At 50.2% G+C, this 11,863-nt stretch overlaps 1 protein-coding gene across 1 annotated transcript; it reads right to left on the reverse strand.

Moving 5' to 3' along the window:
- Window positions 1–2,916: 2,916 nt before the first annotated feature.
- LOC116273751 (class E basic helix-loop-helix protein 40) lies at window positions 2,917–8,606 on the reverse strand. Its single transcript, XM_031663198.1, has 5 exons — window positions 8,229–8,606; window positions 7,996–8,065; window positions 7,627–7,734; window positions 6,604–6,727; window positions 2,917–5,277 (listed from the first exon to the last, which is right to left on the reverse strand). Exons 1-5 carry the CDS (start codon window positions 8,306–8,308, stop codon window positions 4,421–4,423), a joined length of 1,239 nt encoding a protein of 412 aa, XP_031519058.1. The 5' UTR covers window positions 8,309–8,606; the 3' UTR covers window positions 2,917–4,420.
- Between the last annotated feature and the right edge of the window lie 3,257 nt (window positions 8,607–11,863).

The following is an 11,863-nucleotide window of genomic DNA, read 5'->3' on the forward strand; positions in this document are numbered from 1 at the left end:
AGAAGCAGTTCCATACCAGAAAATGGGATGGCTTTGTCCCTTACATGTTGTGTCACCTCAGATAAGGCATTTCCCCTCTTTGAACTCCAGTTTTCTCATCTGTAAAATGAGCATGTTTAAAAATTTTTTACTTAAAAAAAGAGGCATATTAATATCTACCCTTCACAGTTGCTGTAAGTAGAGGCGATTCACATGAAGTGGTTAATACCTGGCACAAAGAAAGTACTCAAAACAGGATAGTAATAATTGTAATTATTACTACTTTTACTACTATTAACTTAATTAGAAGGGCAGTGTAGTTTTATAGTTAAGCAAACTTTGCAGCCAAATTTCCTAGGTTTAAATTACAATTCATCACTGGAGCTGTGTCACTTTAAGCAAATTACTTACCCTTTCTGTGCCTACAGTTCATTAACTGTATACTAATTTACCTATTTCATGGACTTGCTGTGATAATTAAGTTATTGTATGTAGAGCACTTTGCAGAGTGCCTAGCAAATAGTAAATGCTACAAACACATTTGCTGTAATTTTTATTAGTAATAAATATCCATATTTGTATTATTATAGTCGTTAACAACTCGACTCTGTGAAAGCCTTCTCCTTGGATCCAATTAGGAGATCTACAGACCAACAGATCCACCATCCTACAAAACGTTTAGCCCCCTCAGAAGCTGTGTGACCCTGGGCTAGTTACTTCTCCTCTCTGAGCCTGCTTTTATTTATCTACAAAATGTGAATTGTAATAGTACCCATAATGATACTTCTAGGTTGTTTGACGTGCATTAGTGAGCGATGACCCGTGGGAAGTTTCTAGCTTCTAGTTAATTAAGCCCTGGTCCCCGTGCTCTGCCTAAATCCAGCTCCCTACCCCACCCAGCCCTCCCTCCCTCTCCTGACGGGGAGCGCTCGAGTTCCCTCCTGCTGGGCGCGAGGGAAGGGGGGGCGTCCTGCGCCCGCTGCCAGGCCCTATTTCTGGGGGCCGAGCGATCCCGAGGCCTTGCCAAGCTTCCCCGGGGATCAGGTTTCTGCTGACGCGGTGCCAGGCACGTCTGCTTCCAGGAACCGGCAGCCGCTTTTAGCCGCGGGCCGCACATGAAAGGGCTGCAGTCGGAAACGTGACGTTGTGTCAACAGGCGAGGCAGGTCAGCGCTGGGTGAGACCATCCCGGCAGGCCCGGCGGATCACGCCCTGTCTGAAGGCGGCCAGATCCCCAGCCTCCGCTCCCCTGCCTCCTGCCACCTCTTCTTGGCCCCGGAGCCAGCGCTTCGCCCCCTGAAACTCACACACCCCGCTTTTTAAACAGAAGTCCTCTTTGTCCGCAGTGGGCATTAGGCTGGGGTGCACGCCCCTCCCCCGCACCTCCCTCTGAGCGCACTTGGATGCCGCTAAAACTGGGCTAGAGGAAAGGTTAAGGGCGAACTGGAAGCAGAAAATGAAGTGGAGGGACAGCTGCAACTTTAGGGGCTAATGACAGGGGCAGGTTCCCATAGGGGGATTCTGGGTTGACTGCGTGGAACCCTCAAATATCTTTTTTTAGTTCAGGTTGCTCCAACCACTTCCTCCTTTCCCCATTGCTACTCCTCCCGCAGTGGCCTAGGAAAAAGAGAGGGTCATGCAAAAAGAGTTTGGTCTTGATTTCAACCCCCGGCTGTATCACCAGGATAAGTTTGATTTGTTGGGCTTTTTCCAAAAAAGTCTAGCTAGAGAGGTCTGGCAACTCATGGAGCAATTGAGGTGTTTCACAGGCATGAGACCTGGAAGCCCAGGCGCTGAGCTGGGAGAAAGGGTGGCACACAGAATTTGCCATCTGCCTGCTACAGGACTTGCGGGAAGGGCTCGGAATTCTTCTTTTATCGAGTCAAAAGCAGGCGTGGAGAGGGAGGTGATAGACCACCAGCTATCGATGCCAGGTTTCCAACTCCTGGTCCCGGCTCCTTGCACAACAGCCTGTGTGGCCTGGGGACAGTTATGTGCATTCCGTATGCATCTAGCACAAGCAGAAAATGCTCACTTTCACCTGCGGGCCCGTGAGGAGACAGGGAAGGTGACATGTGAAGCAGTCTTCATGGTCAGCTGGAGCCTCTGCCTGACTGAGAAATCCCTAGGGGCAGCTTCCCCGCTGTGCTCCACACAACCAGGGGGTTCTGGCAGCTTTGAGATCTGGAGCCTGTTGAGTCAGGCGCTGGCCATCAGGAAACATCACGATACCCCTGAGAGGGAGTATCCCACAGGAATGTTGCAAATCAAGGCAAAGGAGAGAGGCAAAAATACACGACTGGGTCATTTCCCACCTTTCCCATGGAATTTTTTTTTTTTTTTTTTTCAATAAGAGCACTTGTCTAAGGAACACCCAATATTCATTCACGCACAAACACACCGGAGAGGAAGTCCAGGAAGGATGTAGAAAATAATTATGGAATGTTGCCTCCAGCAGGAATAAGACAGGATATGGCAAATCCATTAGACCTTCATAGATTTGAAAAAGCTAGACTGCTTTGGCAAAGAGGTGCTATCCCAGCATCAATTAGTATTGCATAATAATCCAGTAAATCTTTTCTCAATGTGCCTCTCCCTCCAGCAGGCTCCCCAGACACTGCAGCCCACGGTATCATACCTTGGTTTTCTGTCAAGTTCCAAGGACCACGATGAAAGCAGGCGGGGGAAAATATGCTTTTTACTTAACTCTGGAGAGGTAGAGGATGATCGTGTACCCCTGGCAAGGGTTAAAAAAAAAAATTAAACCAATATTTACCTGCCAAGTTGACTAAGCTTATTCTGATTGAATACAAAGCACATGAAAAGCTGAATGAAATTACACTGAGATTAACTGGTTTGCTTAAGCCAAGAAGGAAGGACATGGGAGTCAGCCATATCACACCAATTGAGTTATTTAAAAAAAATTCAGGAGACCATCTTTCTCTTCCACAGGAAAAGAATTATTTTATTAAGTATTTTAAAACAACTACTTAACATTTACTCATAGATAAAAATATTTACAATTTTACACCTTCAGGAAGGCTCCAAAATATAAACACTGTACCTCTCCCTAGAGAAAAAAAAAATTATTCTTCTCTTCAAAAACAGGAATACATTCATTTTTTTCTCACTGTGTGAATCAAGTAATTATACAAATAAACATCTGAAACATTTTCCTTTTTTAATATATTTATATAATATATATTTATAACAGCTTTACAAATAAAGGCAACGACTTAATACCGAAATAAAAACAGGAAAAGAAAAAGTTAAAACACGATCAGCAGTCAGGCATAGTGCATTTTGAAAAGCTGCTGCGGGGCTAGCTGGACACATCGGGAAAACAAGTACTCTGGACCAAAAATAAAACTTCTTTGAAGGAGACAGAATCCTTTTTAGCAATAAGGACACTCCATATGCCGTTGGGCAAGAGGAATTAGCCTACAGAAAGGATCTGGCGGTGCCAAGGCTTGGTTAGGCCTTTGAGAAGCTAAGCTTGGTTAAAAGGAGTTTTAGGATGGAACTGAAAACTGAGTCTAGTTCTGTTTGAAGGCAGCAGTTTGTTACTCAGCTTTGTGCACTTTAGGGTGCTCGCTCGGGGTGTCTGTGTCTCTCAGACCTTGGTTTGGATCCCTGAACAGTAAGTACTAATGGTTAGACCTAGAAACAGGTGCCAGAAGCCCAGGGAACTCCTCCCTCCCTCCCTCCTGGGCAGCTCAGCTTGTACAAGGGGGCCACTTTCAGTTCCTTAGTAAGCTAATCACTACGAAAGCCTGAGTAGGGAACTACATTCTCTTTATTCCTCTGAGGCAGGGGTGGGGAGCAGACCTGCAGAAACCTCCCCAAACCACTACCGTGCTATGCCAGTGCCTGCTACCTCACCATGTTAGCAGAAAGCTCGGTCTGACTGCTCTCTCCCCGTCGTCTGGTGAGTCACGTCGACAATAAAGGGAAAAGGGTGGGGTCCTAACAGCTGGTTGGGAGCTGAGCCCTGGAAAGCCCTCTTTTGAAAGTACCTTCTGCTCAAAGCCACAGACCCAGCTCCCAAACTGAAGAGTGACTCACAGACCAAGACTTTGAAGCTTTTGAAAATCCAGCTGATGTGTATCAAAGGGGGCTATTCTCTGGGTGGGGAAAAGCCCAGAAGTCTGCTACAATCCCCCCAAGTCTCCTGATGTCAAGCAATCCTTAGTGACTTCCCTATGCCAAAAGAAGCTTTAAAGTCCTAGACCAACAGGCAGGCACACATGTGCACGCACGCGCACATACACACATACATACATACACACACACACACACACACACCCCCTGAATCTTCTCTCCATGCCTCAGATTATCTCAGTATACACAATGCAACAATCTTGCAGCATTCACAAAAACTTTTTTGTTGTTTTTTAGGAAGTAGGGAGGAAGGAAAGCAAAGCAGCAGGATCCCCTAGAGTTTAGTCTTTGGTTTCTAAGTTTAAAGGGGGGATCGGCTTCAGGGCTTGGAGCAAGACAGAAGAGTCGACGGACGGATGAGCTGGCAAGGGAGAAGGGAGTCTCTGGGGCATAAGCAAGGGAGCCGAGATCTTGTCTGGGTTCATGAAGCTAGAGAGGGCTGCGGCAGAGGCGTTGAGGCCTGGGTATAGCACTGGCACCGAGGTGGGATACCAGCACTTCTCCAGCATGGGCAGGTAGGCAGTCGCTGAAGGTGGGATCAGGTAGAAGGGCAGGCAGAAAGGAGGCTGGTGTGGGTGTGGGCCCAGGAACGGGGAGCTGATCAGGTCACTGCTAGTGAAATGGCCTTCATCATCCGAAAGCTGCATCCGGTTCTTTTTTGTGGGGGGTTCTTCGGATTCTTGCTTAATTGCGCCGATCCTTTCTCCCATGGTGAACCTGCGTCCGTGGTCGCTTTTGAAGCACGGCTGGTCACTGCGCAAGTCGCCCTTCTCCGATTCTCCTCCGTAGCCACTGTCTGTGTCCGTGTCGCTGCCGCTCTGCTCCCCACTTGAGTGAGCGAAAGTCCGCTGGATGACTGGCACGCAGTTTTTCCCAGGACCTTCCGAGCCTTTGGCCGGAGAGCTGGGTTTTTCCTTGAAGTCCATCACTTTGGGAGCTGGGTCTGATGGCTTCCTGGAGGTACCACCCTGCAGCAGCTCTGAGACCACCCGGTGGAGGTGGGTGACAAGCTGCGAAGACTTCAGGTCCCGAGTGTTCTCGTGCTTGGCCAGGTACTGAAGCACCTCCCGGGCACAAGTCTGGAAACCTGAGCAGAACATCTCTTGACCTGTTTCAACATTTCTCCCTGACAGCTCACCTAGGGAAACAAAAATCCAAAGGAAAATGTTTCAGAAGGCCCTGTGGTGCACCTGGATACCTATACGCCAAAAAACCAGGTGCTTTCGTTTTTGTTAAAAAAAAAAATCGCATTTACTGATTTGTGTTCCTAACTCCAAAAGTAGTATGCTCAGAGAAGAATTACACTGAAAAGTATAAATAATTAAATTAAAATAATCCATATACTAACACTCAGATAAAATACAATTTTTAATGTTTGCATAATATCCTATCATGGAAATGGACCATAATTAATAGAGATGAGCTGCTTCCCCTCTTTTGGAATATACATATAGGTGGTTTGTGAGTTTTCCATGTAAGTGAAGCAGCAAAGAACATTCTGATGTATTCATAAACCTGAGTCAATGCATACAACATTGCACCGTGGCAAAATGGGCAGACGCCAGATAGTTATAAAATGAGGAAAAGATTGAAGCAACAATAATCACCTAAAGTAAACTTATTTTCAATGACTTGTAAAAGTTGCAGTCATGCTGTGATCTTTAATTAGGCTCTCTATTTCTATATCTTTTCCACATATTCTATCCATGATCCTCAAGACATTAGGTATGACCATCTTCCTATTTTTAATGAGGAAACTGGCAGAAGCATTTGCTGGGTTTTTGCAATTTTCATCATACGAGCCTTGGAGAGGAAGGCAGAGAATGAAATGAGGGAGTGGGTAGAATAATTCTCCCCAGTCAGTACAGTATTATTTGGAAGAAGTGAGACTAGAAGGTTAGGTGACTCCGATTATCTGGAAGTCTGTTGAAACGAATGATGAAACTTCAGTGGTTTCGCTAGATTGTGCAATTCACCAAGATACCTAGTGGCTATTCAGGGAACCACATGAAATGCAGGAAAAACTCCTGCTGTATCCTGCCAGGATCACACCACACACCAAGTGACAAGGAAGCAAAGAAACAGGAAAACACTGGGGCATACCCACGATTTCTTCTCCAATGAAAGAGGGCTAAGAAGACCAACTGTAAAACACCCACAAGGCAAATTATAGGTGCCTTGGCATTTTAAAAGGGAGTAGGGAAATCTCCCAGAACCCAGAGACTCTCAAGCTAAAATGCCACAGGAATATCTTATCATTTCACTAATACGTATTCATGCCAGGTGGCACACTGCATTTCAAATGAAAAGTCTGACCTTTTAGGAAAGATAAAACTGCATCTCCCCCAATGAAGGTGCATAAGCAATTTGTTGCAGTAATGTTTATTCCATCAGATGTTGAGCCCACAGGCTCTCTATTTGTGCTCAAACTCTTAAAGAGAGGAGAGCCAGAATCAGCACTCACCAGCTTGTAAACCGCTCTGCAGGGCAATGATTTTCTGCTGCTGCTGATCAATTAGGTTTGTTAGTGCTTTCACATGCTTCAAGGTAAGTTCAAGAACCACTGCTTTTTCCAAGTGACCCAAAGTCTAGAAGGAAAAGAGCCTTAGTCAGCGGTGAGGTCAAAGAAGTCCCACCTTTGGGACATTTCTTAGCAAAGAGAAATGTCTCTAAAAGAAAAAAAAAAGTGGATAGTCTTTCTTCGTTGGCTGTTCTAACACACACATATATAAAATATATATGATTAAATAATTTAAAAAAGGGTGCCATCTCTCTTTGGAGGCATTTTGGAAGCTGCAACTACCTCAGGAAAACGCTTTGACAGATAAATTTCTCCAGCAGCCTCTGCTGACCTTAACTCAGGGGAATCCAGAGATAACATTTTTCTGCAGGGGTGTCAACTCAGAGAGGGACCTCTATTATGTCTGGCAGCCAATAGGCTTTCCCTACTTCTTTCCTTACACCCTTTCAGAACTTCCAGCTCATTCAGGCTTTTTTGTTCCTCCCGAAATACTTTTTTTTTTTTTTCCATTTCCCCAACCAAAGGCTGCCAAGTAGCTGAGGGCTACTGTCAAGAAAGGACAGGCCGTAAAAATCACACACCAAAGCAAGTCCACTTATTTAACAACAACAAAAAAGGTGGGGGGAGTGGTGGAGGGAAAGGGGTAAATGTGTGTGTTGCTTGGCGTGTTCCTTTAAGTTAGAAAAACTAGGGAATCCTGAAAATCACCAGAAGTTAAACTCTTGAAAAGGAAGGCCAGTTGGTGTTGGAGCCAACTTGGAGAGGTCCAAGCGGTTCTCGCCTCATTTGCATGAGTCAGCCAGAAAACGCCAGGACTGTGGAGGAGGACCCCACCACAGAGCCACCCGCCAGCTCTGATCCGCCCGTCTGGTCTGCAGTTCCCCGCGGAACCTGCAGGCGGCGAGTGACCCCCGCCCGCCCTCTGGGCAAAGGACTGGGTTGGAAAGGGGCCAGCTTCTCACTTACTGTAAGTTTGAGATGTTCTGGTAGGAGATCCTTCAGCTGGGCGATGCACTCGTTAATCCGGTCACGTCTCTTTTTCTCGATGAGCCGGTGCGGCAATTTGTAGGTCTCCTGCAAGAAGCACGGGGAGGCGGTGGGCGCTTGGGGAAGGAGGTGAGAAGCCTATCCTCCCAGCCCCGCAGCACGAGTCCGGCAGAGGAGCAGAATAGCACCCAGAACCATCATCTGCCCCTTCTTTTCCAAGTCACTCAGAAGAGGCACCGAGCCCACACCCTGCATCCCCTCGCCAACCTCAAAGCGAGAAAACTTTTCTTGGAAACTCAGCGCGCGCGAGGGGCTGAGCGCAGGGTCCCCAGGGGTGCACTTGCTTACCTTGCTGTCCTCGCTCCGCTTTATTCCCCGTCTTGACTTGTACACTTGGTACATGTGGGCAAAATCCATCCTGCAGGAAGAGAGACCAGGAAGGGTCGTGACTGCTTGCGCACGGCTGCAGGCGTTCTGCCGGGCAAGAACCCCCCGCTGCGCCCGGAGCTGCTCCAAGTTGAGAGTGGCGCATAACATGGGGCTGGAGTTGAGGCTTGAAGGGCCAAGGAGTGCCAACTTACCCTGGTAGGTCTCCGTGCTCCAGTCCCGGTGCTTTGGGCAGGCAGGCGGGGGGTGGTTGCGCGCTGGGGATCCGCTCCATGGTGCGGCGAGCCGGGGCCACTGCGCGCTCCTGTCTGCTCTAGCGGAGCGTCTGGATGAGGACTGTCCTGGAGCGGGCTTCGGGGGTCTCTCCGCAGATGTTCCTCTGAGTCTGAGCTCTTTGAAATCCCCTGGGCTGCTGGAATCTTCGGCTTTGAGATGCAGCTTCAGTTGGGGGCGTGCATGGCCCGGTGTCCCCGCGGCCTCTGGCTCCAACTCAGCGCACAGACTGGCGGTGTGTGCTCCCTGCGCGGTCTGCGCCGTGCGAGCCAAGTGAATGAGAAGTGGGGCGGGCGGGGAGGCGGGAGGGAGCGGGTGGGGGGGGGGGCGGTGGGGGGGGAGGGGGGGGGGGGGTGGGGGCACAAGCCGAGGAGTAATGGAGAGGCTGCGGGCTGGGTTAAATGGGAGCGAGTGGGTGGGTTGGAGCTACGTGTTCTACCCTGTGACTCCAGGCACGTCTGGCCACTGCCGGGGAGGGAAGGAGCGACCTGCCCGCCCTCCCCCGGCTTCATCACATGAGTCTCACGTGTTGGACAACGCTCCGGCGGCTGCTAGGGAGCCCCCACCCTCAGCCCCGGCCCCCAGGTGTCTGCGGCTGCGGCCGCCTTTCCCCGAAGAGGGGGTGGCAGCGCAACCTGGGTCCTGCCCAGTTGGGTGGGGGGCGCGGAAGCTGGAAGGGACGGGGGTGCTGGGGGAGGGGGAGAGTTGGTAACGTGGGCGAACCTGCCCCAGGGAAATGAAGTAAGTTCCCGTCTCCTGGGAGGGAACGGGGGAGGACGGATCCGCCCGCGTCTGACTCAAGCCGGGAGAGGAATATCCCCTTGCTAGCTCCAGCCCAGCCCTCTTCCTCCTCCCCCGCCCGGCCCGCTTGGAGGAACCGGCGCGCAGCGGAGGGAGTCGCCCGGCCCCCCAGCCTTCCCCAGAGGCTGGGGTTTCTTTCCGTCCTGGCTTCCCTGCCCCCACTGCTCACCCTCGCGTCCAGGAATTGCCCGCCTTGGGGAGGGACCGAGGGGCGGGGCGGATGTCACCCCATGGGAAGCGGGCAGACAGCCAAGCGCAGGGGCAGCTGAGGCTGCCGCCGAGCACGCCGCGCGCACCTGACCGAGGAGGGTGTGAGCCGAGGGCCCCTCGCTCCCCAGGAGCTCCGCTCCCGGGCACAGCCTGCGGGCAGGCGGGCACCTGGTTGCGCAGCCCCCTGGGTGCCCCAGTGTCACCCCCTTCCTCCCGGCCAGTCAAGCACAGAAAGATACCGGGCACGGTGCCCGGTGTTCCCTCCCTCCTCTGCCCCCTCCAGAGCAGAGGCGCCCGGGTCGCCTCCCCTCCGGCTGCAGCGTTACACAACCGCGGCGGCGGCGCCTGCCCTGCAGCAGCGCAGGGCGTGACGCTTCACGTGGCCGGGGCTCAGGTCGCAGCGCCGCGGACCGCGAGCCCCTCTGCGTTGACCCAGGGACTGAGACCCCGGGGACGTGGTGTGCCAACCCGGATCGGCCCTCTCCCTGCCTGTTGAGAACTTCGGCGGCGCTGTTTGCGGTCTGCACCCAGGGCAGGAGGGATGAGAGAGACAAGAAATAAAACCGCCTGTTACACAGTGAAATCTTAGCAATCATGCAGTCGACACATATTTGTTGAGCCCCCTACTCTGTGCTAGGCGCTGTGCTTGTTGATGAATCCGACACGGATCCTGCCCTTGAACTTACAGAACCTCTAGGAAGAGGATAAATTGAGCAATAAAGGAAAGGCAGCCCTGGGAAAATTGTATCGAGGCCACTGGCTGACAGAGGGAAAAAAAAATGAGAACTTGTGTTGCTTTGTGTTTTTAATTTAATTCAATTCTAACCAAGATGCCTAGGTAGAGAAGCGGGGGAGAAGCTAACCCAAAGTCCCGAGCCAGGGGCGGAAAGACCTCCTCCAACGGCCCCAGATCTCTGCAATCTCACTTAGGCTGCCGGAGGGCCCCACCCACCTCCCCCGGAAAAGTCCGGGCTCTGTGACCTTCTCACTCAGCCTGGAGCAGGGAAAACAGCTGAAACTCCAATCCCGCGTTGTGAGCAGCGCTGATACAGTCAGAGGAGGGAGCCAGTGGAAACTCATGACTAAAATAAGGCCTGGCTGGGGATTTCACTGACCTCTGCGCTCCCCTGCCCTGCAAGTTCGGGGAGTTGAGAGATGACTGTAAGCCTTTCCCACTGCGCTTTGGGTCAGTCACCGCGCTGCTGAGTGACCTGGCAGTGGGAAGGATTGAAAAAAAAAATGGGGTCACTGCTGAGACTGGGTGAAGAGTAGCCTCGGGTGCAGTTAGGGAGTCAGTCTTAACTGGCAGTGTCCTTGACGACCTAGAGAACTGGCATTCACAAGTTGACCAAACTGGGAGTGTATTTCCTTCAGGTCGCCTTGGAGAGCTCCCACTTCCTGTTTATATTTCACAAGCGTCAAACTCATTAGCAAGTGTGAGAAATGCCTCCTTTTCTAACTGCTAACTGGCATGACCTCACTTCGGGGCTCAGAGATCCCTCCCTGCCAGAATGTACTTTTGCTGGCCAAAGGCAGGAACCGGAGTCCGCCCTGGAAACGTGCTTTCAATCTTGGGCGACCTGCTTCATTGTGTGACTTTAATAAGGATGAAGAGTTGTCATGACTGCGTCAAAACCACGGTTCCACTAGGAAATAAACACTGGGAGAGGAAAGGACACACACCCCCTTCCGCTGACACCCCTCACCCGATGGCAGGAGTGAGCCCAAACCCTGCAGCTTCCATGGCTCATGGCTCATGACAATATCATTCTTAAAATTCTTTGAGTTTATCAACACATTTTGCCCCTACCTGCCCTACAACTGTAAATAACATGTATGCATTTCCTACTTTTTATTTGTTCCAAATGTATTCTCAAGCTTCAAGAACTGTTCACATCCTACCAGAGTTCCACCGTATCCGGATTAAAAAAAAAAAAAAAATCTGTTGTTCTCTCCATAGCTTATGGCTTTTAAAAAATAGCAATTTGAACAAACAATTCCTACCTGGCATGTATCTTTCCATCCTGGAGAATGTTACTATTTCAGTCTGTCATCTTTTGTAGATATTGAAAACCTTTCATATGTCAATTTCTTTGCTCTTCACCACCACCTTATAGGCAGGTACTAGTATTAGCTCAATTCATTTAACACATATTTATTGTTATTCAATGCCAGACACTGAAATAGAGCCTAGGGATGTATAACATATTCTGTTTGGAAAACTGAGGTTCAAGGAGGCTAAATAACCTGCCCCAGGTTATATAGTCTGGGATTCAGTCTGAGACAAGCCCCCGGGTTTGTTGGACTCCAAAGCTTGTGCTCTTAATCACTATACTTATGGTTGCCTGGTAGGGTTGTTTGGGTTGTGCACCGCTCAACTCCAGGGGGAGCTACTCACATTGCAGTCTGTGTGAGAGCACCCTCTGGAGTAGTGCAGTGTGGCACTGAGCAGCTGCACTGACTGGGTAATCCTGCCATTTTGTAGCCATCCCTGCTGTTTTGTCTCAGAATTCTAAGTGGGGAAAGAACATAATTTTGTATAAGA

This window comes from Papio anubis, chromosome 2, assembly GCF_008728515.1.
Source record: "Papio anubis isolate 15944 chromosome 2, Panubis1.0, whole genome shotgun sequence".
Taxonomy (NCBI): Eukaryota; Metazoa; Chordata; class Mammalia; order Primates; family Cercopithecidae; genus Papio; species Papio anubis.

What these genes read in the sequence shown, in the direction of transcription:
- LOC116273751 (XM_031663198.1), bottom strand. Translation starts at nt 8,308, where the DNA reads ATGGAGCGGATCCCCAGCGCGCAACCACCCCCCGCCTGCCTGCCCAAA. An exon ending in AGCGGAGCGAGGACAGCAAG is followed by an intron (nt 7,735 to 7,995) that starts GTAAGCAAGTGC and finishes TGCTTCTTGCAG; the next exon opens with GAGACCTACAAATTGCCGCA. An exon ending in GCAGAGCGGTTTACAAGCTG is followed by an intron (nt 5,278 to 6,603) that starts GTGAGTGCTGAT and finishes TTGTTTCCCTAG; the next exon opens with GTGAGCTGTCAGGGAGAAAT.